Genomic DNA, 23383 nt, shown 5'->3' with positions numbered 1-23383 from the left:
AATAAAGAAAGCAATTTTAAAGACTTGACACAGGCCCCTGGAGGGTTTCTTATACTCCTAATAGGAATGCTACTTAAATACTACATTGACAGGCTATTAGGAAGTGCCAATGCCATGAGATGTCAAAGACCAAGAGTAGCATCTAGAATTCTTTCTCAGCTTCTCAAAGGTGAGACGCATCTTCAAGGAAGTTTTTCAGGTTCTAGAAAGTACTTGGAATTAGATCTAACCCTAATTATGTCTTCAAGTCTCCAAACTCAAGTATTTCTATAACCTGCTCTTTTGTCTTGTGTGGTGATATGCTCTCTAAGGAAATCCCTAGGTGATTAAAGAGGCAGGCCTGTGCAGTAGTGTAGGAAGTAAGATACCCAGTGAGTAGAGTCTTTATAAAACAGATTTTCCATTGTACTTTGAATCTACATTAACCAGAAAATAAAATACTTCATCAATGTAGTTCTAAAGAAATTAAAATACAATAATACCAAGTGATGGCTAGGGCGGGGAAATGGACATTTACACTCGACTTCTGAGAAGACCAAATGCTTATCTTTCAGGAAGATGGTTTACTAACGAGGGTGCAAATCCTTGAGATTTTGTGCAGGCTTTTGTAAGCAAACCGTCCTAAAGGAATATATATACTCAGAAATTAACCTTGGGAGTCTACAAAGTTTTATTATATGTTAACAGGGGAGTTCTTTACTAAACTTTTTTGAAATAATAAGTTGGCGAAAAACTTAAGTGTTTCAAAAATAGGACTGGCTAAGTAAGGGCACATTTACCAGAGCATTCTGACCTATTGATAATATAAAAGAATGTTTGGTAAAAGAGCCATGATCTGATAACTGAAAACAGGTTTCAAAACTATACATCTACTATTGTAGGTGCAGTGAAATGACCAGATTTTTTTTTTTAACTTCTTTCCAGTGCTAGGATTATGGATAATTTTAATTTTTTTCTTGCCAAAACTGTATTTTTAAGACTTTGTAGGCTGAATATTACTTTCCCTCTAGTGTCTCCTGATAGCTGAAACAAACCCCGGGTACTTAGCGGTTGCCAGTATCCTCATCATAAGTGCTATAACTACATGGATTTCAGAAGCTGAGCAAGGGGAGACCCCAGGTGCCAGCTGCTCACCGCCATGCGGTGCTGCTTCCGAAGCAGCTTCACGCGGATCTGGTCCATGTTGGTGGCGACGTCCCTCTCGGGCTGATCTAAGTCTTCTGCATATCTCTGCACCAGGGCTTCGGGAATCCCACAGCGGCCGTGCTGCAGGGGACAAGAGAAACGTGGCATCAAGGAATTCTATCTCTAAGAACAGCAACCGCAGGTAGGATAAGACACAGGCAGCTACTGGGAAGTATCACCAAAAGTTTTCATTTGAAATTAATATATTTATAGTCAAGATGGATGTTTTGGAGAGAATATGTTGATGTTTTAATCTTTCAGGTACTGATGAGCTCTAGGAAAAGGTTTTGAAATGTAAGTAAAGCAGAACACAGTTGTCTTGTATATGTGAGCCAGCGACCTCCCCTCACTTCACCAGATCATTTTGCGCAGTGGTTCTGAAGACCATCTCCTAAACGCAGGGGAGAAGAGCAAACTCGTGCTCTACAGGTAGTCTGCTGTTTGCGCTCTGTCTTATCCTTCCAGGCCCGAGGCCACCGTTTATTGTAGAGTGCGGTTCTCACTGCTTTCCATTCTAAAGGGTTATTTCACTCAATATCAAGGAGGAGGAGAAGAGGGTGGAGGGTCAAAAGAATTTTGTAACAGGGACTCCCAGGAATGCATTATAACAAAATACACATTTCTAGATCTTTTTTTCCCCCCAATAAGCAAGGAGTTTTCATTATATGAGCTTAAATGAGTTTTCTCAGTGTCTTTGGTACAGTGGGATAGCTCATATAATCATTCCCCCCGTTACTCATACAATTATATGATATAATTATGTTTGAAAAGGGTTCTACAGTTTTCAAAGTATTTTCAAATTTATTTTCTCCTAATAATACCTAAGGAAGGTAGTTATGTAGGTTATTATTAATCCTGTTTTACAAACAGGAAATGAGGGGACGCCTGGGTGGCTCAGTGGTTTAGCGCCTGCCTTTGGCCCACGGTGTGATCCAGGAGTCTCAGGATCGAGTCCCATGTCGGGCTCCCTGCATGGAGCCTGCTTCTCCCTCTGCCTATATCTCTGCCTCTCTCTCTCTGTCTCTCATGTATAAATAAATAAAATCTTTTAAAAGAACCCAAACAAACAGGAAATGGGGATTTGTTGACATCTACACACATAAGCGTTCAGTGAGACATGGAAACTGCACGTCAGGTCTGCCCACTGAGCCGGCCTTTTCTGGAACCAGTTCTAGTACTCCCTGATTGTTCTCCCTGCAAAGTACGGCTGCCAAAAATTAAAAGTAAGCCAAAGAGGAGGGGAAAAATAGAGACAAGAACGGAAAAGTCCAAGGCTGCATTTGTGTTTTATCTGGACTCGGCTCCCGTTCATCCCGGCGCCGGGCAGCAGAGGCCATGCTCAGGCTTCTAGGCCTCCCGCCGCCAGGCCAGGCCCCGGGGGCCTCTTCTCACCTGGCTGCCCGACCTACAAAAAGCAGGGGCCTGCAGAGCCCTCGGTACCTTATCCGAATATGGCTCCTCGGTGAGATCGATGCCCTCGGCTCGTAGCTTGTTTTCGGTGAGCATCTCCAGGTCGAGGCCCCGGGCGCAGGAGACCTTCCTGCTCAGAGCCGGGCCCAGCTTGACGCCGTGCTCCTGGAGGCTCGCGCTCTCCGGGAGCTCTGACAGCCAGGGCGGTGGTCTGGCGCTGGGCGGGCTGCCGGGCTCCTGTCCTGAGGGGCAACTAGAGGCCTGAGGGGAGGGACAGTCACCGGGGCTGCCCTTCTTAGCCGGCAGGCTGGGCGCGTCGGCGGCGGGGTGGAGTCCGTTGGCCAGGCGCTCTCGGCTCTTCTTGGCCGGGACGGGCGGAGGCTGTGCGGGCGGTTTGGCCTGTGCTCTGGCCTCGGGGCCCCGCTGCTCAGCATCTGGGCCTTCTTTGGTGCCCAGGGGGTGATGCGGGCCTTCGCAATCGAGTCCCTTCCTGTGACCCTCCAGAGGCGTCCTTGCTAAACCGTGTTTCACCCCGGGAGGCTGAGCATCGTAGCTTCTGGGCAGGCACGGAGGAGGTGACGTGCCCCCGGCAGGGGCCGCGACGGGGCCCTCCGGTTTCTTAGTAGCTGTCTTCTGAGGTTCAGGGAATCTCTTGCTTTGGGTCAGTAGCAGTGCATTGTCAACAGCAGGATCTCGTTTGGGGCTTTGAGCCTTTGCGACGGAGGGGGTTGTCTTTTGTGGCACTTGCGGTACAGTCTGAGGGGAAGGTTGTGTCACCTTGCCAGGCACGTCCTTCTCAGCGGCAGGCTCTCCTTGAAGGCCGTCCAGGGAGTGGGATCGGGGCCATGCTTCCACAGGCTGGGGGTCCTCCAGGGTCTCACAGCTCCGACAGATGGAAACAGGGAGGCTTCTTCGGTTTTTGCTGGAACCAGTCACACACGGCTGGTCACAGCACTTAGAGGCGTGGGCGGGCGGACCGCTGCCCAGCCTGCCCTCGTCCCCCTGCTTCAGGGCATCTGCCGACTTCGTTAAAGGCAGGGTCGGGTAGCTGCCCCGCTGACTCCTGGTGAAGGACTTCAAGCTGGACTCCGTTGACGACTTGACCGAGAGAAGGCCCGTCTTCCGAGTCTTGCCTGTGAGACAAGGACGTATTTTACAATCATTTTAAGAAATCAAACTCCTGTAAAGACGTGCTGACGTAATTGAAATCTCCCCACTCCTATGTCCCGCAGTTGAATGGTACTAAGGACAGAAAAATCCCCATTTATGATGTTGGGTGGTACAGGATTATTCGGGTCCCATTTTTATTTTTAGAGTTTCCAGACTTATTAATGGACTCGTAGAGACTGAAATTAATTGTCATGAGAGAAAGAAATAGGCTGTGTCAGGCAGGAAGATAAGTCTAGGCCTAACGTCTGTTCCCAGGTGCAGTCAGTATAGAAGAGTCTGGATCACCGGTACCCGGTTCAGAAACCATACAGTGGGATTTTGGTTTTGGGAGGGCAGTTTCCCAGGGTCAGGGTTGTGAGGGGCCGGCGTACTGAATTCCACCCGTGCTCCCTAAGGCTCGCTGGTGACCACAGAACTCACCAAGCACACCGTCCCCTAAGCTCCCCCTGTCACCGGTTCATTGGTATGTGTGAAGTAGATAGATCCTTGAAACAGTCAACCAACCTTGGTTCAAGTAAGTAAACAAGCTAATGGGAGTATTTTGACAATCTATAAAATACTGATATGGTTCTAATTTCCAGGGAGGTGCCAGCTCTGATTAAAATCAATCGTCAGCTATCACTGAACTTATTAACCAGACATCGTCTATTAATTTGATGGTGTTTGAGATCAACTGCTAGTATTGCTTGATAAGCTTTGCTGAGAATTTACCCTGTGGTCAGGGCCTGTGTGCTAAATGCTTAGTCTTCATCAGTACTTTTAACACACACACACACCCCATAATTAACTGTCCTTTGCTATATTTTGGTTAATCCCACATTTGATGTGTTCTTTGATGATGGGCTGAAATGCCTAAGGAGAATAGTACCTCAGATGACCCTAGTATTCCATAAAAATGTAAAACCCACATCAGGTTTGGAAGGTACAAAGAACTGGCTGGCTGTACTCTGAAAGTCCACTATCTTGTAACTAAAGGCTTTCTTCCCTTCCCTTTAACTGTTAATAGAAACTGTATGTAGAGATTACACTTCCTCATTCTGCTTATATTGGAAAGATCCCTGAATTCACCTTGCAGGTAAAGAATGGTTTGCCAGCTTCTGTAGTTCTTCAGCAGGTACATCTGGATGCTTTTGAGCTTTACATCTGTCACTGTTATCTGTGAAATCCTTACCAATCCAAAAACAGTTTGGAGAATGAAATTCCTGAACATGTTTGGATGTAAAAAGCTTATTAACAGGAAAGAAAAACCTTCAGGACTTATGGGAGGACTCAGATGTTTCCTGGAGCTCAGGAGTCGCTGCATTCAGCACTCCAGGTGGTGTGTTTTCTTTTCAAGCAGTTCATGCACAGTGTTCTATTAGTTTCAGGTGTATAATACAGTGATTCAATGATTCTGTATGTTTCTCAGCGCTCATCGGTGTACTCTTAATCCCATTTTTTTCACCCATCCCTTCACCCACCTCCCCTTTGTTCTCTGTATTTGTCTCCCTTTGTTCATTTTGTTTCTTATATTCCACGTAAGAGTGAAATCCTATGGTATTTGTCTTCTCTGATTTATCTCACTTAGCATTATACCCTTTAGGTCCATTCATGTTGTTGCAAATGACAAGATTTTGTTCTTTTTATTTTTTTAATGTCTGAGTAAGATTGTGTGTTGTGCCTATATAGCACATCTTCTTTATCCATCTATTAGTGGACATGGGTTATTCTATATCTTCACGATTACTACTATAATAAACATAGGAATATATCTATCTTTTCAAATTAGTGTTTTCATTTTCTTTGTGTAAATACCTAAGTGGTGAAATTACTGGATCATATGGTACTCTTCTCTAAATGTTTGGTAGAATTCACCTGTGAAGCCATTGGGTCCTGGACCTTTTCTCGTTGAGTTTTTTTTTTTTTTTTATTCTATTTTAGATTTTTTTAAGAGCACACACACTCAAGTCAGGGAGGAAGGGGAAGAGAGATTCTTAAGCAGGCTCCACACTCGGGGCTGGGTCTCACAACTCTGGAAATCATGACCTGAGCCAAAATCAAGAGTCAGAGGCTTAACTGACTGAGCCACCCAGGCACCCCTGGTTGAGTATATTTTTATTACTGAATCAATGGCATTGTTGGTGGTATAGTGTTGAGCAAGATGCCTTCCAATTTCATTGCTAGTAAATGGTCTGTTCAAATTTTCTATTTCTTCCTGATTCAGTCTTGGAAAGGTTAGGTTTGTAGGAACTTATCCATTTCTTCTAGGTTGTCTAATTTGTTGGCATATAATTTATCATAATATTCTCTTATCCTTTGTATTTCTGTGGTGTCAGCTGTTCTTTCGCCTCCATTTCTGATATGCATCCTCTCTTTCTGATGAGTCTGGCTAATAGTTTATCAATTTTCTTGATCTTTTCAAAGAACCAGCTCCTGATTTCATCTGTTCCTTTTTTTTTTTTTTAAACCTCTCTTTCTTTTATTTCTGCTCTATCTTTGCTTCCTCTACTGGCTTTGGGCTTTCTTTTTTTTATCTAGCTCCTTTAGATGTAAGGTTAGGTTGTTTGAGATCTTTCTTGCTTTCTGAGGTAGGCCTGTATTGCTATAAACTTCCCTCTTAGAACAGCTTTTGCTGCATCCCAAAGATTCTGGACCATTGTATTTGCATTTTCATTTGTCTCAATGTATTTGCCGATTTGCTCTTTGATTTCTTCATTGACCTATTCATTGTTTCATAGCTTGTTACTTAGCTTCCATGTATTCATATTCTTTCCAGACTTTTTCTTGTGGTTAATTTCTAGTCTTATACCTTTGTGGTTGGAAAAGATGCCTGATATTGTTCCAGTCTTTTTGACTTTGTTGAGACTTGCTTTGTGGCCTAACATGTGATCTATTCTGGAATGTTCCATGTGCACCTGAATGTGTATTCTGTTTTTGGGTGGAATGTTCTGAATATATCTATTAGGTCCATCTGACCCATTGTGTTATTCAAAGCCACTGTTCCTTTGCTGATTTTCTGTCTGGATGATCTATCCATGGGTTCAAGCCCCCTATTACTGTATTCCTGCCAATGTCTTCCCTTATATCTGTTAATATTGCTTTATATATGCAGGTTCTCCCATGATGGGTGCATAAATATTTACAATTGTTATATACTCTTACTGGATTGTTCTCTTTATAGAGAGTACTGCTTTGTCTCGTTACACTGTTTGTGTGAAAGTCAGTTTGTTCCAATATAAATATTGCTACCCCAGCTTTCTTTTTCACATCCATTAACACGGTAAGTGTTTTTCTATTCCTTCATTTTCACTCTGTGTCTTTAGGTAGGTCTGAAGCAAGTCTCTTGTAGGTCACATATAGGTGGGTCTTGCTTTTTTATATATTCAATCATGCCACATCTTTTGACTGGAGCATTGAGTCCATTTACATTCAAATTAATTACTGATAAGTATGTACTTATTGCCATTTTGTTCCTTATTTTATAGTTGTCTTAGTTCTTTGTTCCTTTCTTCTCTTACTCTCTCCCCTGATGTTTTGATAGCCTTCTCTAGTGATATGCCATAATTCTTTTCCCTTCATTTTTACATATCTGTTATAAGTTTTGATCTGTGGTTACCATTAATTTGATATGGAACATCCTATGCACCTAGCAGTTTATATTAATTTGATGGTCACTTAAATTTGAAACCATTCTAAAAGCACTAAATTTTTACTCCTTCCACCTCTAAACCCCATGTTTTATGTATATGATGTCATACTTTACATCTTATTTTGTGCATTGCTTGACTGATTTTTACAGATACAATTGACTGTACTGCTTTTGTGCTTTAACCTCTGTACTGGTTTTGTAAATGATTGATCTTCTACTTTTATATTTGTATTTACCTGTGAAATTTTTTCCTTTCATAATTTTCTTATTCCTGATTATAGCATCTTCTTTCTACTTAATTCCCTTTAGTGTTTCTTGTAAGGCTGGTTAAGTGGTGATTAACTTACCTTGTTTGTCTGAGAAACACTTTAGCTCTCCTCCTATTCTGAATAATAGCCATGCTGGGTAGGGCATTCTTGGTTGCAATTTTTTTTGTTGTTGTTTCAGCATTTTGAATATATCATGCCATTCCCTCTGGCCCCTGCAATGTTTCTGGTGAAAACTCAGCTGATATAGCCTTATGGGGTTTTCCTTATATGTAACTGTTCTCTCTTGCGGCTTTAAAGATTCTCTTTGTTAGCACTTTTTGCCAATTATTATGTATCTCTGTGTGGACCTCCTTGTATTGATTTTGTTGAGCGCTCTCTCTGCCTCCTGGAGGCAGATGTCTGTTTCTTTCCCTAGATTTGGGAAGTTTTCAGCTATTATTTCTTAAAATCAATTTTCTGCCCCCTTTTCTCTTCCTGGGATCCCTATAATGTGAAGTTATTACTTGATTATGTCTCTGAGTTCCCTTAACCTATTCTCACTTTTTCTTTTGTCTTTTTGATGTTCAGCTTGGTTACTTACCAATACTCTGTCTTCCAGCTCACTGATCCATTCTTTGCTTCCTCTAATCTACTACTGATTCCTTCTAGTTACTTAAAGTTTCAATGATTGAGTTCATCTCCGATTGGTTCTTTTTCATATTTTCCATCTTTGTTGAAGATCTGGGATCTTCTACTCTTCTCAAATCCAGTATCTTTATGACCATTATTTTTAATTCTTCAGGCATATTACTTATCTGTTTCATTCAGCTCTTTGGCTGTGGTTTTGTCCTGTTCTTTCATTTGGGACATATCCTTCTATCTCCTTATTTTGTCTAACACTGCATTTGTTTGTACTTATTAGGAAAGTCAGTTATGTCTCCTTATGTAACCTTTTGAAGGAGAGGTCCTGTGGTGCCCTATAGCACAATGTCCCTAGTTCACCTCAACCAGAAGCTTCAAGGGTGTCTTCTATGTGAACTGAGTGTACCCTACTGTTGTGGCTCAGCCTCATTTGCCTTCAGTCCAGTTGGTTGTGTCTACTTTGCCTGTGGTGGGCTGGGTTTGGTCCCTATGCTAAGAGATCAGTCTGGGTGGTCATGGGCTTGCAGTTGGGTGGTGGTAGCAGTCAGATCAGATGCTTACTCTCTGCCCATTTGCAAGAGCTGCAGTCATACTCAACTACAGAGTGTTCTCCTTGCATTGTTCTGAGAAGTTTTTGTTGGTGGGCAGGGCTGGTAGTCAGGCCAGATGCCTGCCAGGACTGCAGATGCATTGATTGGTAGGGCAATCACTCTGCACTGGTATTTATAAGGTTTGGCTGCTGGGACTGAGTATAGTGGGGTGTGTGGTTATCTTCCCCTCTCTGTGGGGCAACGAATCATTTTTCAGAGGCAACAATCCCTGCCAAGGCTGCTTATAGGATGAGACCTGGCAAGCTCTGCTTTGGAGGGAGTCCTGCCAACTGAGGTGGTCTGGATGGAGCAAGTTCACAGGAGAACCTGGGGGCAGGGTGCATGGTGTTAGCAAGGTAGGTGGAGAGTCTTCACTCTGTTTCCTGCAGGTAGTCCAGGTGGAGGTGGAGGCAATGGCACCAGCCAGCTCTTTTGTTCTTGGAGAAGTCTCCTAAAGATCCCGGTCTCTCCAGCACCAATTCTGAGATTATTAAGTAAATCTCCTGCATGCATACCCCAGGTGCTTTTCAGACTGCTGCTTCTATGCCATATCTCAGCAAGGTTGTTTGTTATGCTAACTCTTTCAGGGCCAGGACTATTTCCTGTCACCCTCAGCTCTCCTGGAGCTGGGCCACTGATTTTTAAAGTACCTGGAGTTAAGTCCAGCTGGTTGTTAAAAACTCACAAAGCTAAGACCCACTGGTTTTCAAAGCCAGATGGTGGAGACTCATCTTCTCATTGTAGCCCCCCCCCCCATGTCTAGGGTGCCTGGTGTGGGGTCTGTTCTCCATTCTCTGGTGCTTATGGAGTTCCTCCTGTTTGTGGTTAGTTTCACCAGGAGTTTGGTTCCTGACCATGTCTCCACTCAACTGGAAAGTCTGTTTTGCCCATTGTTGGGTTGTATTCTGGGTTGGATGCATTGATGTGGCTGTTACCTAGTTGTGTCCATGGGACAAGGTAAGCTTAGGATCCTCCTACTCTGCCACCTTCCAGAAGTCCCCTAGGTGAGTTTTCAGTGCCATCTTAACACAGGCTGCTGTAACACTAGGATTTAGGGAGAACCACTATCTTCCCAAATTGATAAAACATTTTGGCAGAGTTCATGGATCAAATTTTGAAGTCCCCAAAATGCTCATCAGAATTGGGATTAGGGTGAGGTGAGCAAAGTGCCTAGGGGGCACAAGTGGAGGTGACTGCTGTCAGGGTCAGGCAGGTATAAGTGAGTACCTGACAGTGAGTACCTCTGTAAAGTCCACACCCTGCCCACTCACTGGGAGAACCCCAGTCCAGTCCTGGTTTTGAGCTCATAATGGCTCTCAAACTATTTTTTTTTTAATTATGACCTACAGTAAGAAACACATTATACATTCATCCAGTACACACAGAGACATAATGAAACAAAGATTACAAGTAACAATACCACTCTTACCTTTGGAATGCACCCTGGTATTTTCTATTTTATAAAACTACTCTCTGTGACTTTCTAAACTGATTTTACAGTCCACTAATGAACTGCAATTTGCAGTTTAAAAAGCTTTGCTTTGGTAGGTGCTCAATATTTTAACAGATGGGCTACTTGATAGGATTAAATAGCAACTATCAACCCTGGGCATTTTTCATGATGGTCTTCATGTGTTCGACAGGACTTTAGGGGATCCTTTACAACGGTCTTTAACAGTAGTTACGTTTCTTGCTATAAAAGGAGTCGGGGGGCAAGAGGACATCAGAGCCACCCATGGTAAAATGGAATGCACCTGACCCCATTTAATGTCAGATGCCTGTGTGAGACAAGTAAGCTTCCTGAAATTTCCTACTGAGGGCCTCCCTGTGAGGACAGGGAGGAAATAAGACACGTGGCCTTCAGATCACCCTCTGCCTCAGTAATTGCTCTGCACTCAGGCCATGGCGCAGAGGCTTTTAAGATACTGCTGCCTTTGTGACCCTGATGGATGGCTGACCTGGTAAATTGTTTTCCTTAAGGACCTAATAGCTCCCAAAACTCGAATGCTGGTTTTTACTGTGAAAAGAAAAGGACATAGGAGACACACAATTTAGGTTTTACAGCTGCAGGTATTTTGGATGCAATTTATTTGCCTCACATGGCAGTCAGGAGGAGCAGACACTGCAGACTATGCACTAGGAGAAGAGGTCAGAAAGGAAAAGATGATTGCCAAGTTCATAATGGTAACAGAATCATCCTTTTTCAGAAAACCATACTTTTCAAATCAGGTGTATCCTTTTTAATGAAGCTTCATTTACAAAAAGATCAAAGCTAGTGTTGAGATGGCTCAAGGCAAAGCCCAGACATGTTGCTACCACCCCCGCCCCCACCGTGGCCACCATCCCTCCCAGCGCCAAGGCCCTGGGGCCCCCCTGAGACTGGCTGCCAACTCCACAGACCAGGGCTTAACAGTTGCAGAACAAGCACTGGCTCCTTTAAATGCATCTCGCATTTATCTCTACTTTCAATGAAAATACTTTCCTAGTGAGAACTAGAACAGCTTTAACAAAGGGGGTGGGGTGGGGTGGAGAGAGACCATGTTCTTAACTGTTAAGTGGACCAGGCAGAAAAGATGAAAAAAAAAAAAAAAAAAGTCATACCTATTTTGAAAACCTCTTGCTTCTGAAGTGCTTTTTGATTTGAGTTGTGGAGTTTGGCAATGTTATACCTTGCTTGTATACTGTTATGCTTGTTTTCAAAATAAAGTTTATGGCTGATCCTGTTTGTTCCAAAATCTGTCTGTTGAACATCTATGTGTGTATAATTATGAAGAATATATTATAAGTAAACTACTGATTGAGATTGAGTTTGTCATTTGCAGTGGGTATGGCTGGCGCTCAGAGCTCCAGTTAAGGGCAAAAACATATTCTCTAATAATTTCCAGGAAGTAGGCCATGGGTAGGCCTGGCCTACTGATGTGAAGGGTGGGGACATAACAATGAGCCCCTGTAATGCTCTCTGTGGGAGAAGGAAGTACCATATTAGATGTATGTAGTTATGTCTAGCTGGTCTGAAATTTGAAATTTTTTTTTTAAAGACAAAAATGTAGTATTTTAATATTTAATCATATAGCCTATGCTTATTCAGAGATTTAGCTTCCACAGAAATGAAGCAAAGACTTTTGGATAAAGTCAGTCTTTTTGCTGTATTGCGGTATGGATTTAGATGTTTTTGCACTGTCATCTTGACATACCACTGCCAAATCTATCTGTTCATCAGAGGAGTGATGCAATCGTGATCCACAAGAGGACAAGAAAGTTTGCTTCACTGGGCATGTCCAAACACTTAACAATTTGTAGTCCGTGTTTAAAAAAGCCTAGGTATTAATATATCCTTACTTTGTTTAACTCTTAGAACAATCTGTAAGAAAGATGCTCATTTACTATTTCAGTGGTGAGGGGGCTCAGAGGTGTGAAGTCATTTGACCAAAGTCTTGTGCTTGTAAAATCTCTGTTCAAACCCCCAGGACCAGGACTATCTTGTTCTAAACCCTCTGGTTCTTTTCAAATCCACACAGGGGCTAAGGCACTAAGAGCTTCCAGGTAACGGGAAGTTGAGGATCTTTTCTCTGACACACAAGTGTCTTAAACTTTCCATTTATGTGTGAACTGGGATGGAAGAATAAGACCATTATGCTCGTTTCTCAAAAAACTCCATTGCCTAGTTTCTTGAGAGATATTTAGTCTTTTTACAAATCTTAAGTACCAGTAATCCTGAAAAAATTCTTCCTTCCTATTGCAGTATTCCCAAAAGCGTGGCTCGGGCTAAGGAAGAAAGATAGTCATAAATGACCCAAATGGCTTGAATATTAAGGCGCATTCATAATAATCTGTGTGGACATTACCGTGTTCCAGGTTCTCACTGCTTTCATAGCATCCTGAGTCTCGTGGAGAGCATCCACTCAGGCCCTGGCTGTCAACAAGAAGTTTCTCCTGGGATCCTGACTGGTCACTGTTACCTAGAGAAGGTAAACACATAGCATGGAATCAGGGAAGGAAAAGCAGAGGTTCAGAATCAATCAGACCCTGATTTTATCCTGCTATCAATCATGTTTTTAAGCCTTGAATTTCTTCAAGAGAGCAAACTATTTTAAAGTGAGCAAAATAAAAATGAACAGAGGAGATCAGATCATTTTCCTATAAAGGATTATTATGATAATAAATTTAGAGGGAGAGTATGTAGTTGCAGGTCGTGTGTTTTAAGATACCCAGAGGAGGACTCTGGCACCAGGCCAATCAGGAAGAGGGAAAATTCAGAGCATTGTGTTAGCAGTCATGGTCCTTTCTGGGAGATTGTACCACAGAATGGAAACCAAGAGTGAAGATGCTCCTTTCACAAGCAGGTTACTCTAAGATTTGTCTCCCAAGTTATGTGTCACCAGCTTTCTAAATTTGGAAGCCAACATCAAAGTAAGTGGTAAATGAAATATTGAATTTTATTACTAATTTAGGGGCATTCTGAGGTCTTGGTGACAAGTGCTGGTTTTCATATTCTCTCAATAGGAGTAAGGCTAGCTAGCAAATGGGGACATAAAGCCCTAATCTGGGCAGCCCGGGTGGCTCAGCGGTTTAGGACCGCCTTTAGCCCAGGGCCTGATCCTGGAGACCTGGGATCAAGTCCCATGTCAGGCTCCCTGCATAGAGCCTGCTTCTCCCTCTGCCTGTGTCTCTGCCTCTCTCTCTCTCTGTGTCTCTCATGAATAAATAAATAAAATCTTTAAAAAAAAATGAAAAAAAAAAATAAAGCCTTAACCTGATGGGGGACACACATTAAATCCTTCTGTTTTTGTTATTTGGAATGTGTTAAAAGGTTTTATTTCCTTTCTGCCTCTCCCTTTGTTTGGGGTCAGCATTTCTATTTACTGGACACAAAGGTAAGACCAGGAAAGTTCAGGAAGTCTCTAACTTGAATACTCTTTCAGGAGGGTTACTGTAAGTTAGATGTCCTCATTTTAAAGAACCCTCTAAAGAGAAGGATGTGGTGTTTTCTGTCCAGGGAAAGTCCCTAAAGTCAATCACATGGGAAGTAAGGGGCAGGGGAACCTCCATCACCCAGCCATGTCACCTGCACATTCGACTTACATGGGAGTGAGGTTATTGTATTATTATGCAGAGAAAGTACTTGGGTCACATAAAACAGAAACCAAGAAAGCATTTTCTGCATAAATGGCTTTCTTTTGTTTTCACTGTCCCTCCCCACCACCACATACATAAAGAAAAAAAATAAATCTGATGCCCTTTCTCAGGTCATTAAAAAATAAATTGTAGGAAGGCAGATGAGCACCATCCTGCAACGCACTAGCCATCCCATCCCTACTGCCCACTCACCATTTCCTGTTTGCATTTCTCACATAGAAAGCAGTTTAGGACACTCATCATGGCAGAGTAAGTCCTTAAAGTAGAACCCCACATTAAGAAGTGCTATTTTTTAAATGATTAATGAAAAATTAATTGGAAGCACAACAGCAAAACCATCACCCTCCCTCCCACAGAAAGTAGAACATTCTAGAGTGATGTCCTCATTATGTGGAAGAGTCTGTGGATTTGAAGTGGCCTTTGTCCTCATCTAGTATGTTATTTAGGAAAATGATACGTATAAAATGAGGGCTTTGAGCTATCAATTACAGCCCAGGAGAGGAATCAGTGTAGTTTGTCCTTGGCGAGACAGTTCAGTGTACCGCTTCAGCCAAAACAGACTCTAAAGTGCTGACCAATGGGAATGAAAGAGTGTACTTGTCCCTCTCACTGTATGAACATGCAGACTGTGTCTGTGTCTGCAGGGATGCCAACCTCAGCAGACACAGTTGGGGTGCCTGAAGTTATGGTGAGTGAAGGGATCACCCCCTCATGTTGCCTGATAACCAGTTCAGATGATATAATCATGACACATGTCAAAGGCCTACACAGTCACTTTCTTCCTTAAAGATCCATTCAACAGCTACTTAGCAGGACTCCAACTAACACTGAAAGCCAATATTTACCAAGTAATTTGCCTTCCTTCATTAGGGAGTTAGATGTTCTGTAGATTCAAAGCCATATCTTCTCCCCCCACTTGTAGCATGAATGCCAAGATACAAAGGATAACAAAGAAGGTGAGCTAAGACCATGAAAATTCTCATACTCAAGCGTGGAGGACAGGGTTTGGGGGCTGTAAACCCGTTTGGGCACGACCTGACCTCAGGCCTGAAGGGACTCTGGGTTAAGCCCTCCCCCTATCTCACATACTCATGGGGTGGGTCGGGGGGGGGGGGGAGAAGAACCTGCTAAGACATGGAGATAGTCCATCATGAAAAGGTGCTTGTGCACTAGGTCACACACCACCTTCTGGAGAGCAGTTACCTCGGGAAGGAAAACTTGGATAGTAGGCCTTTCAGGGAGCTGGTTACAGTTCCCTGTATGTCTTTAAAAAAGAACTGAAGCAAATATGCCAAAATGTTGACTTTTAGTTGGATTTAAGAGGTGGATATGTGGATTTGTTTTTCCTCTGTACTTTATGTGAGAAATAATTGTGGATTAAAATTCTTAATTATTTAAAAAGAGCTTTTCCGTGGCAGGCCTAGCACAGTGGTTTTGGTGTCAGTGTAGGGAAGTACTATTAGATAATTAGAGTCTTTTCCAAATGGAACCCTGTTACGAAGGCCTGCATTTCCCACGCAAGGCTGTGCAATGAGAGGAACTGGTAGGTCTGACTGCCAAGCAGTGCTGGAGATGTATGCTTCTTGCTCTTGTGGGTGGCAGAGCTAGATCAGTAGATCTCTGGATCTTTTACATAGAAATTTAGTTTGACAGAAATCTACGGTGTTCCTTTAGGTTATCAGTTACTTAGAATACTTCTTAAACACAATTTAACTGCACTGAATGTAAAGTCTTATAATCCTAGGATAGGCCTGGACCCAGACCGTTGGCACTCATGAGCACCCCAGAGCCCCTGAAGCCTTTGTTTTAGAACCAATAAAGGGAAGTGCTACTTCATGCATTAGGGATATTCTAAGCAGTGGCACAGCACGGAGTTCAAATGGTATTTATAAAGAAGCAAAGAGGGACACCTGGGTGGCTCAGTGGTTTGGCGCCTGCCTTTGGCCCAGGGTGTGATCCTGGAGTCCCGGGATTGAGTCCCACATCGGGCTCCCTGCATGGAGCCTGCTTCTCCCTCTGCCTATGTCTCTGCCTCTCTCTCTCTCTCTCTCTCTCTCTGTGTCTCATGAATAAATAAATAAAATCTTAAAAAAAAATAAAGTAGCCAAGAGCCCTCTTTATACTTCTAAGTATGCATGATGATAGGCAGATTCCCTCCTATAAAATCTCCCCTGGTATAAACCTCAGGATGTGATCCCTGGAGGGACAATGAATTTGAGCCAATGTGGCAGGAAAGACACTAAGCACAGATCCATCCTGTCTTACACTAAGGGTTTACCCTCACTCCTATGTTCTGAATGCGACAGGAAACATAACAGATAGGGTTTATAAACCAGCTGTTCCTAGTGGCTAAGGAAGAGCAAATGAGCTATTTTATAGAGCAGATGTGGTTCAGGAGAGTAGATGATTGAATGTTTTTTTGTTTTTTTATTTTTTTATTTTTAATTTATGATGAGAGAGAGAGAGAGAGAGAGAGAGAGAGAGAGAGAGAGAGAGAGAGGCAGAGACACAGGCAGAGGGAGAAGCAGGCTCCATGCACCGGGAGCCCGATGTGGGATTCGATCCCAGGTCTCCAGAATCGCGCCCTGGGCCAAAGGCAGGCGCCAAACCGCTGCGCCACCCAGGGATCCCAGATGATTGAATGTTAATTGATATTCATATAGCTGGCTGGCCACACCAGGCACTGGGCCAGGTGGCTCTCTCTACACAACCTGGCCGCACGTCCACTTCCCAAGAGACAGCTCCTATACCAAAGAGACGCGGTTATAAAGTAGTAGTAACTACGAAGCACAATTCTCTTCAAATCTATCCCTGGAGGCAGTGTATTTATCTAGGATTCAGATATCTATTGGATGTTGTGTGGTCCTCTATGTTTATCAGTTAATTTAGAGGGAGGACTGATTAAGCAGAAGTGAACTTAACTGTACCGACTCACTTGCTTCCATGTCTCGTGGGCCTGATCCATTCAGTAATATATATATATATATTTTTTTCCCACCATTAACCATGGTTTTGGTTGTCTTTTAGCAACAGAAATGCTATTAGCTAGCGAAGCAGGGCGCTTGAAAGAAAATGCATTTGAATTCAATAACTAGAAAGGATACTCCCCTCGTGATGAATAATTTCAGGGGTATTTTTGATGTCAGATTGAAGAATAAAGAGCAAGGTAAGACTAGGTTAATGGAGCAAAGGATACAGCGTATTCAAATTGACTCCATAAAAGCTGCGAGCCTACTGAACTCTGCCCGTGGACTATAAAAATGAGCTCTTGCCTCGGCTGAAAACGAGCAATATGGAATTCTCTGCTCGGTGTATTCACTTCAGGTATTTCCTGCTGTTTCAGTGGAAGCTGATGAATGTCAAGTATTCATGAACCCTCCCATTCAATAAGAAAACTACTCCAGTGTGCTCTGAGAAGTGATTAGCCTATGGCTGGCAGGACGCTCCCAGGGCATCAGCTTCATCTGTGCCCAGGTCTCCTGATGACCTGCCAAGCTGCACATCCCAGCACTGCCAAAGGTGCCATCTACTGTGCTAAGAAAACTGTAATTCGTTTCTCAATCCCTGAGGGCAGCGTTTTCCTCAAATGTTACCTAGAAACACACCAGGAAAGGAACCAGTAGTGTTTTCTTTTGCTCTCCAGCATCAACCAAAAGGGCTATGTTGGCAATTCATACCTTTGTGCCATTTGACAGAGTACAGAACAAACGGATCCTGGCTTTGGATGGAGTGGGACCAAAGGAGTGCCTCTAGGGACCCGAGCTTGTGGCTGATCTAACAAGGCACGCTTGTGTGCTGGGAGGAACTTACTGTCGTATTCCTGTAACAGCTCCACTGCTGTCAAGAGAACGGCCCTGTGTTCTGGGTCCCTGATATTTAACTCATCCAAGTCTTCCTCCTCCAGGAGCTTAAAGGTGTCCAGGTCTTCATATCCATTAAACAGGAAAGTGGGCATGTGCTCCTGTGAGGGAGGACACAAGTGAGTCAGCAAGCTCTGCTACGTGACCCACGACCAACACCCAGCCTCAAACCCCTGAACTCTCTCCACAGTCCCTTTCCTGCTAATTGCAAGATTGGTAACTATCATTTGTAATCTATTCTGCACCTCCCAGTTGCACAGCTTAGCAGGAAGGCAGGGCATTTCATTAATCATGGGTTAAGAAGATGGACCTTGCAGGCTGAGGTGGACTCCACTGGCTTGCATTTGAACTGTGCCTTTGCTCTGACTGACGCCTTTAAGGCCACACAGCACACAGCGGAGTCACTTTTCTTCCTTTACAGAGCTACTGAAATCCCAACTCAAAGCCCTGTGACTTCCTCAGGAGCAAGAGGGTTTTGCAAGGAGGAAACAGAAGGTAAGGCTGCGGCCCCTATGCACTAGATCCTGGGAATAACACTGGGAGAGGGGCCTTGGGTGGATCCTCACAGCCTGTGGGGCTGAGTGAGCAGGGCGTCAGGGGGTTTGCGAGTATAGCCCTCCCTGGTGGTAGCTGGAAACTCTACCAAACAGCTCTTTGAAAGCTATTCTTGGGGCTACAGCAAATTGTGACCTGGGACTTATGTGGTCACTTGCAGCAGAGGTCAACAGCCATGTTCGAACACTGGTATCTGTTTCTGTAGAATAATAGATATTTATTGTAGTAATGGGCCACCGTTGTTGGATGACATAGATCACCCACTCCCTTCCCGGAAAGTGCCCTTGCTTATTTTAGGAAAAGGAGAAGGCAATAGGTTGCCATGTGTGACTACAACAGGAAGAAACTAACTTTCAGGTTGATCCGATCGAGTAGATCTTCCACCGATTTGGGCTGGGGTGGTCTTCCTTTTCTCCTCCTTCTGGTGGGGCGCTTGGGCTTCTCTTCTTCCTCATTTAGCACATCTACATAGATGAACTTGAATGTGCCAACTTTGTTGTTCAAGAGACCCATCCAGGTGCCCATGGGTGGCTTGCTAATTATATCAATGACGTCTCCTTTCTGCAGCCCAGGGAATAAAGATCTTTGCATTAGGTACATCTCTAGGCATGAACTGTGCACCAATTAGATGTGTCAATCAGGATTCCACAAATTACCACACATAACTGGGAGCTTGGCAGTGAGCCAGAGCTCTCCTGACTCTGCTAGATTCCATGCAGGCCTGAGGTCCCATACCCTCCACCCCTTGCACCACAAGATGAGGTGTGGCTGAAGTCTTTCTTAGGGCTTCCAACTAGGTGGGCACCTGCCTTTCTGGATGCCTGGCCATCATCCAGAGATCCTACTTCCTAGAGAAAGACTCCCCACCAAGCAAATGCCAGCAGCAGTCCCTGTTCTATAACTGCTTAATGTATTTTGTGCAGCGCCATCTGTCCCATATAAACATTACTGGTCAGTCACACAGAGAAGACAAGAAGGTTTCTTCAGCCGGAGAAAGACAAGAGCTGGAGGGTGGAGGGCAACAGGAATTCTAAAAGGAAGCTAAGTTCAAAGGGAAGGGCTAGGGGATGAGGTGATGATAGAGGATTAACACAAGACCCACCTTTGTCCTCAATGCTAGCTGGGTCTCTGTTTTTGTTTTTCTGTACAGGAGAGACAGGTTTATCACAGTAGCCAAGATACTGGCCAGTATGCACCACAGGAGCCCAGCACTGAGCAGCAAGGAAAACAGAACACCTCTTGAAGATACCAAGAATGGCTCTGAGGTGGAGACCTACCTTGAGCTTGAGTGAGTCTGTGTCATAGGGACTGGGCGTGAAGTCCGTGTGCACCCTGGCACGACCACAGAAGGGGCCCCGGTAAGGGGGCTCCTCATCATCACCATCTTCTGACTTGACACTCTCCCTGTTGCTGGTCGAGGAATCAGTGGTACTCACTGTTTGACCACCTGCACAGAAAAAACAGGAAGAACAAGGATAAATATGGATTTCTTGTATAGCAAAGCTTAAAGACATCAAAGGTATCACAGGTTAGGAAACAAAGGGACAGAGCAGAAAAGTCACAGGCATATGTCAGGACCACAGCAGGGCCAGATTAGGAGTCCAGGAGATCTGAGTTTTCTGTTTTTTTTTTTTTTTTTTTTTTTTTTTTATCCCTAATCAACCACCTAAGTAGACCAGGGACTCAGCAAGTTGCCTTTATGACCTGGGAATCCAGGTTCCACACACCACAAGCCTTCAACATTCATAAGCTCCCAGGCTTACTATTTTTTTTTTAATTTTTAAAAATTATTTATTTATGATAGTCATACAGAGAGAGAGAGAGGCAGAGACAAGGCAGAGACACAGGCAGAGGGAAAAGCAGGCTCCATGCACCGGGAGCCCGACGTGGGACTCGATCCCGGGTCTCCAGGATCGCGCCCTGGGCCAAAGGCAGGCGCCAAACCGCTGCGCCACCCAGGGATCCCCAGGCTTACTATTTTTATCCTGTTTTACAGGTGAGGAAACTCAGAGAAGTCCAGTTACTTGCCCAAGGCCAGTGGCTTTGAAAATGGTGTTTTAGGTTGCTCTCTTCCCCTTTGCCATCCAGCTGGCACCCCCATTAGCCCAGGAGTGGTCGAGTAGCTTGTGTTACATGTGACATTCCAAATTCTCTCTTCCCCCACCTCTTAATTTGTTGGTCATTTCATGAGCCTTTCCCCTTGACTTATTTTTCATATCCTTCCATTCTCCAGATCCTTCCTTTGAGCTGCTTTCCCCATTTTCTCCAATCAAAATTCATCACCCCTTCTTCTGTGCCACTGCTATACGTCTGCTACTAAACAAATAGGATGCTAGATCCACCTGTTTTGCAGGTCTGTCTCTTAATAGCATCCTAAAGGTAGGAACTTGGTCTTACTCATCTTTAAACTGCCTGACTCTGACACTCAGGAAAGTCTGATTTTGACTCCAACTGAAATCTTGTATAATTACAAACTAGACGTACTCATCGAGCTCTGCCCACTCAGAGAGCTGCGCAGACTCTCTACAGAACCTCCGGCTTTGAGCTTGGGCTTGTCCATGTGTTCACTGTCAGGCTGTGAAGATGGGGGGGAGCCAGGCATTCCATCAAGGCCCGAGTCCTGAAATGAGTTTCAATGAAATTAAGTTTCATCAGAGTAGATGGGTGTCATTTTATAATCTGAGGCAATTTAGCTCCCAACAAAATCAATCAAATCCATTTTTATACCCATATTTCATTCTGTACCCAATATTCTCCTTTTTAATCTATATACCCTTGCATCAGTCTACAGTTGTGGTTCATGTAACTCAATCATTTCTCAAATAGATATTCTTGAAATCTCCAAGAAAAATCTATCTCCCTCTGAGAACATTTTATTAAAGGCTTAGAGCCTTCTAGCATGGTCTATAGGCCAGTAATAAAGCTGGAGTTCAAATGCAGATCAAGTACAATCTATCAATAATGTAGTATCTGGAAGTACTACCAGAGAATATTTAATCAGAAATGTTTAAACTTAAAAAAACCAAAAAGGCCAAATTCTTTTTCTGTTTATGCAAATGCTTGGAATTAGCTAATGAAATACCAATTTAGGATATACAGCAAAAATACCAATTTTTTTGGTCTATAATAAAATTTCTCTATCACCATTTGGTTTTTGCTCCTTTTACTTCCTTTGTGTGTTGTTAGTACAAAGCTGTGAAGTCCCTTCCAGGTCAGAATGCTGACAGGCATGACTCAGCAGTACTCTTCCACTCTTAGGGTGGCTGTGTAGCATTAGCTTGGCAGCCCCTTGTTTGCACATATAAGTACAGCATGCTTGATTAGTGGTGCTATACGGATAGACAATATCATGCAGTTAGAATGGTTTACTTGCCAAAATAGACCTCTTTCTGGCATGTTCCATAACCACGTGAGCACAAAACCATCTAAGTGAAACCTTTTATTTGCATAGTGCTGAATCATCAGAAGGGCTCTGACCCGATTCTGCGGGTCCTGCAAACATTTAAGGACAACAGTAATGGCAGCCTCTGATCCAAAACACTTTTTTTCAAGTAAGCTCTGCGCCCAATGTGGGGCTTGAACTCATGACTCTGACATCAGGAGTCACATGCTCTACTGACTGAACCAGTCAGGTGCCCCCAAAACATATTTGTGCTTTACATTTTTTTTAGATTTTATTTATTCATGAGAGATACACAGAGGCAGAGACACAGGCAGAGGGAGAAGCAGGCTCCATGCGGGGAACCTGATGGGGAACTCGATCCCAGGACCAGGATCATGCGCTGAGCCAAAGGCAGATGCTCAACCACTGAGCCACTCAGGCGTCCCTGTGCTTTACATTTAAGTGAGCAAACAACCTGAAAAACAACTATAAACAGAGGTGCCATCAGTGTAAAGTAACTGAAGCTGCAAAGTGTGAATTCTTAAATGCGTTTTTAATCCTCTTTCTGAATCATCAAAGAAGTCATCTGTCCAATTATCTTTTTTTAATGCTTCTGAAAACCATGCACATTTTGCAAAACAGCAATATACATCTCTGATACTGTATGTTCTTAAATGCTTTTATTAATTTATTTATCACATATTTGCTGATTTTACCTACAAGAACAAGTACTAGTCTAGGTGTCGGGCATAAAGCAGAAACAGAGCAAAGATCTTTACTGTAATGGTTGATATATCTACTAAAATGTTAGGAAAAAAACCAAAAACAAACCAAAACCTTGCAACATTAGTTTTCTGTCTCCAAAAAGCTTTATAATGATTTTATTCCTTCTTCCCCCACTTATGTGAAATGACTGCTTTAAAAAAGAGAATTAAGGCTTGTGCCTGTTCTATGGTAGTAAAATTATAGAAAACAGCTCAAAACAACATTAACATTCTGTGCTCCTGATCCGTAAGGCAGAAACCCACTAACAATGTACGTACACAGGAGCTTTTAGTGGATGTTTCAATTCATGGGAAAAGCAACTAAATAAAGTGCTTTCACTCCCTGGTGCTGCTTTCAGTGACTGGCATGTCATCTGCTTCACAGGAGAGTGAACAGTTTGCCTCATTGCTGGGCCACTAGACAAGGAAGGAAAATAATCATGGAGGCAGCCCAGACTTCCCCTGTAGGTCTCACAAGCCAGTTTCTCAACCTGAGCACTGTCAGCATATTGGATGGATAACTGTGTGGGGAGCTGTCATAAAACGTTTGCCAGCATCCCTATCATGTATCCACTGGATGCTGGTAGCAGCCACCCTGCCCCCACCCCCACCCAGTTGTGGCTATCAAAAATAGCCCCAGTTGCCCTGGGACTGGAGGGGAAACAAAAATCTACCCTCTAATCCCTTCAATGAGAACCACTGTAATTCGGTGAAGACACCATGTGGGCTTTGTCTGAATCACAGTGCAGGCCACCAGCTAGAGCTGGTGGTCAGGAATTCAAACAGGGAGCTGCTTGGGTTTTAGCTTACTAT

At 43.5% G+C, this 23383-nt stretch overlaps 1 protein-coding gene across 1 annotated transcript in view; it reads right to left on the bottom strand.

The window, feature by feature from the left end:
- SASH1 (SAM and SH3 domain containing 1) overlaps positions 1-23383 on the bottom strand; it is a 194721-nt gene that overhangs the window by 1752 nt on the left and 169586 nt on the right. Inside the window, 7 exon segments of the mRNA XM_055309950.1 lie at positions 1135-1266; positions 2626-3728; positions 12719-12832; positions 17820-17970; positions 18776-18985; positions 19702-19871; positions 20909-21044. Coding sequence (XP_055165925.1) covers positions 1135-1266; positions 2626-3728; positions 12719-12832; positions 17820-17970; positions 18776-18985; positions 19702-19871; positions 20909-21044 — 2016 coding nt within the window.

Source organism: Nyctereutes procyonoides, unplaced genomic scaffold, assembly GCF_905146905.1.
Source record: "Nyctereutes procyonoides isolate TBG_1078 unplaced genomic scaffold, NYPRO_anot_genome, whole genome shotgun sequence".
In the NCBI taxonomy this organism is placed as follows: domain Eukaryota; kingdom Metazoa; phylum Chordata; class Mammalia; order Carnivora; family Canidae; genus Nyctereutes; species Nyctereutes procyonoides.
The sequence above is the reverse complement of the archived record's forward strand: the minus strand, read 5'-3'. Positions and strand labels throughout refer to the sequence as shown.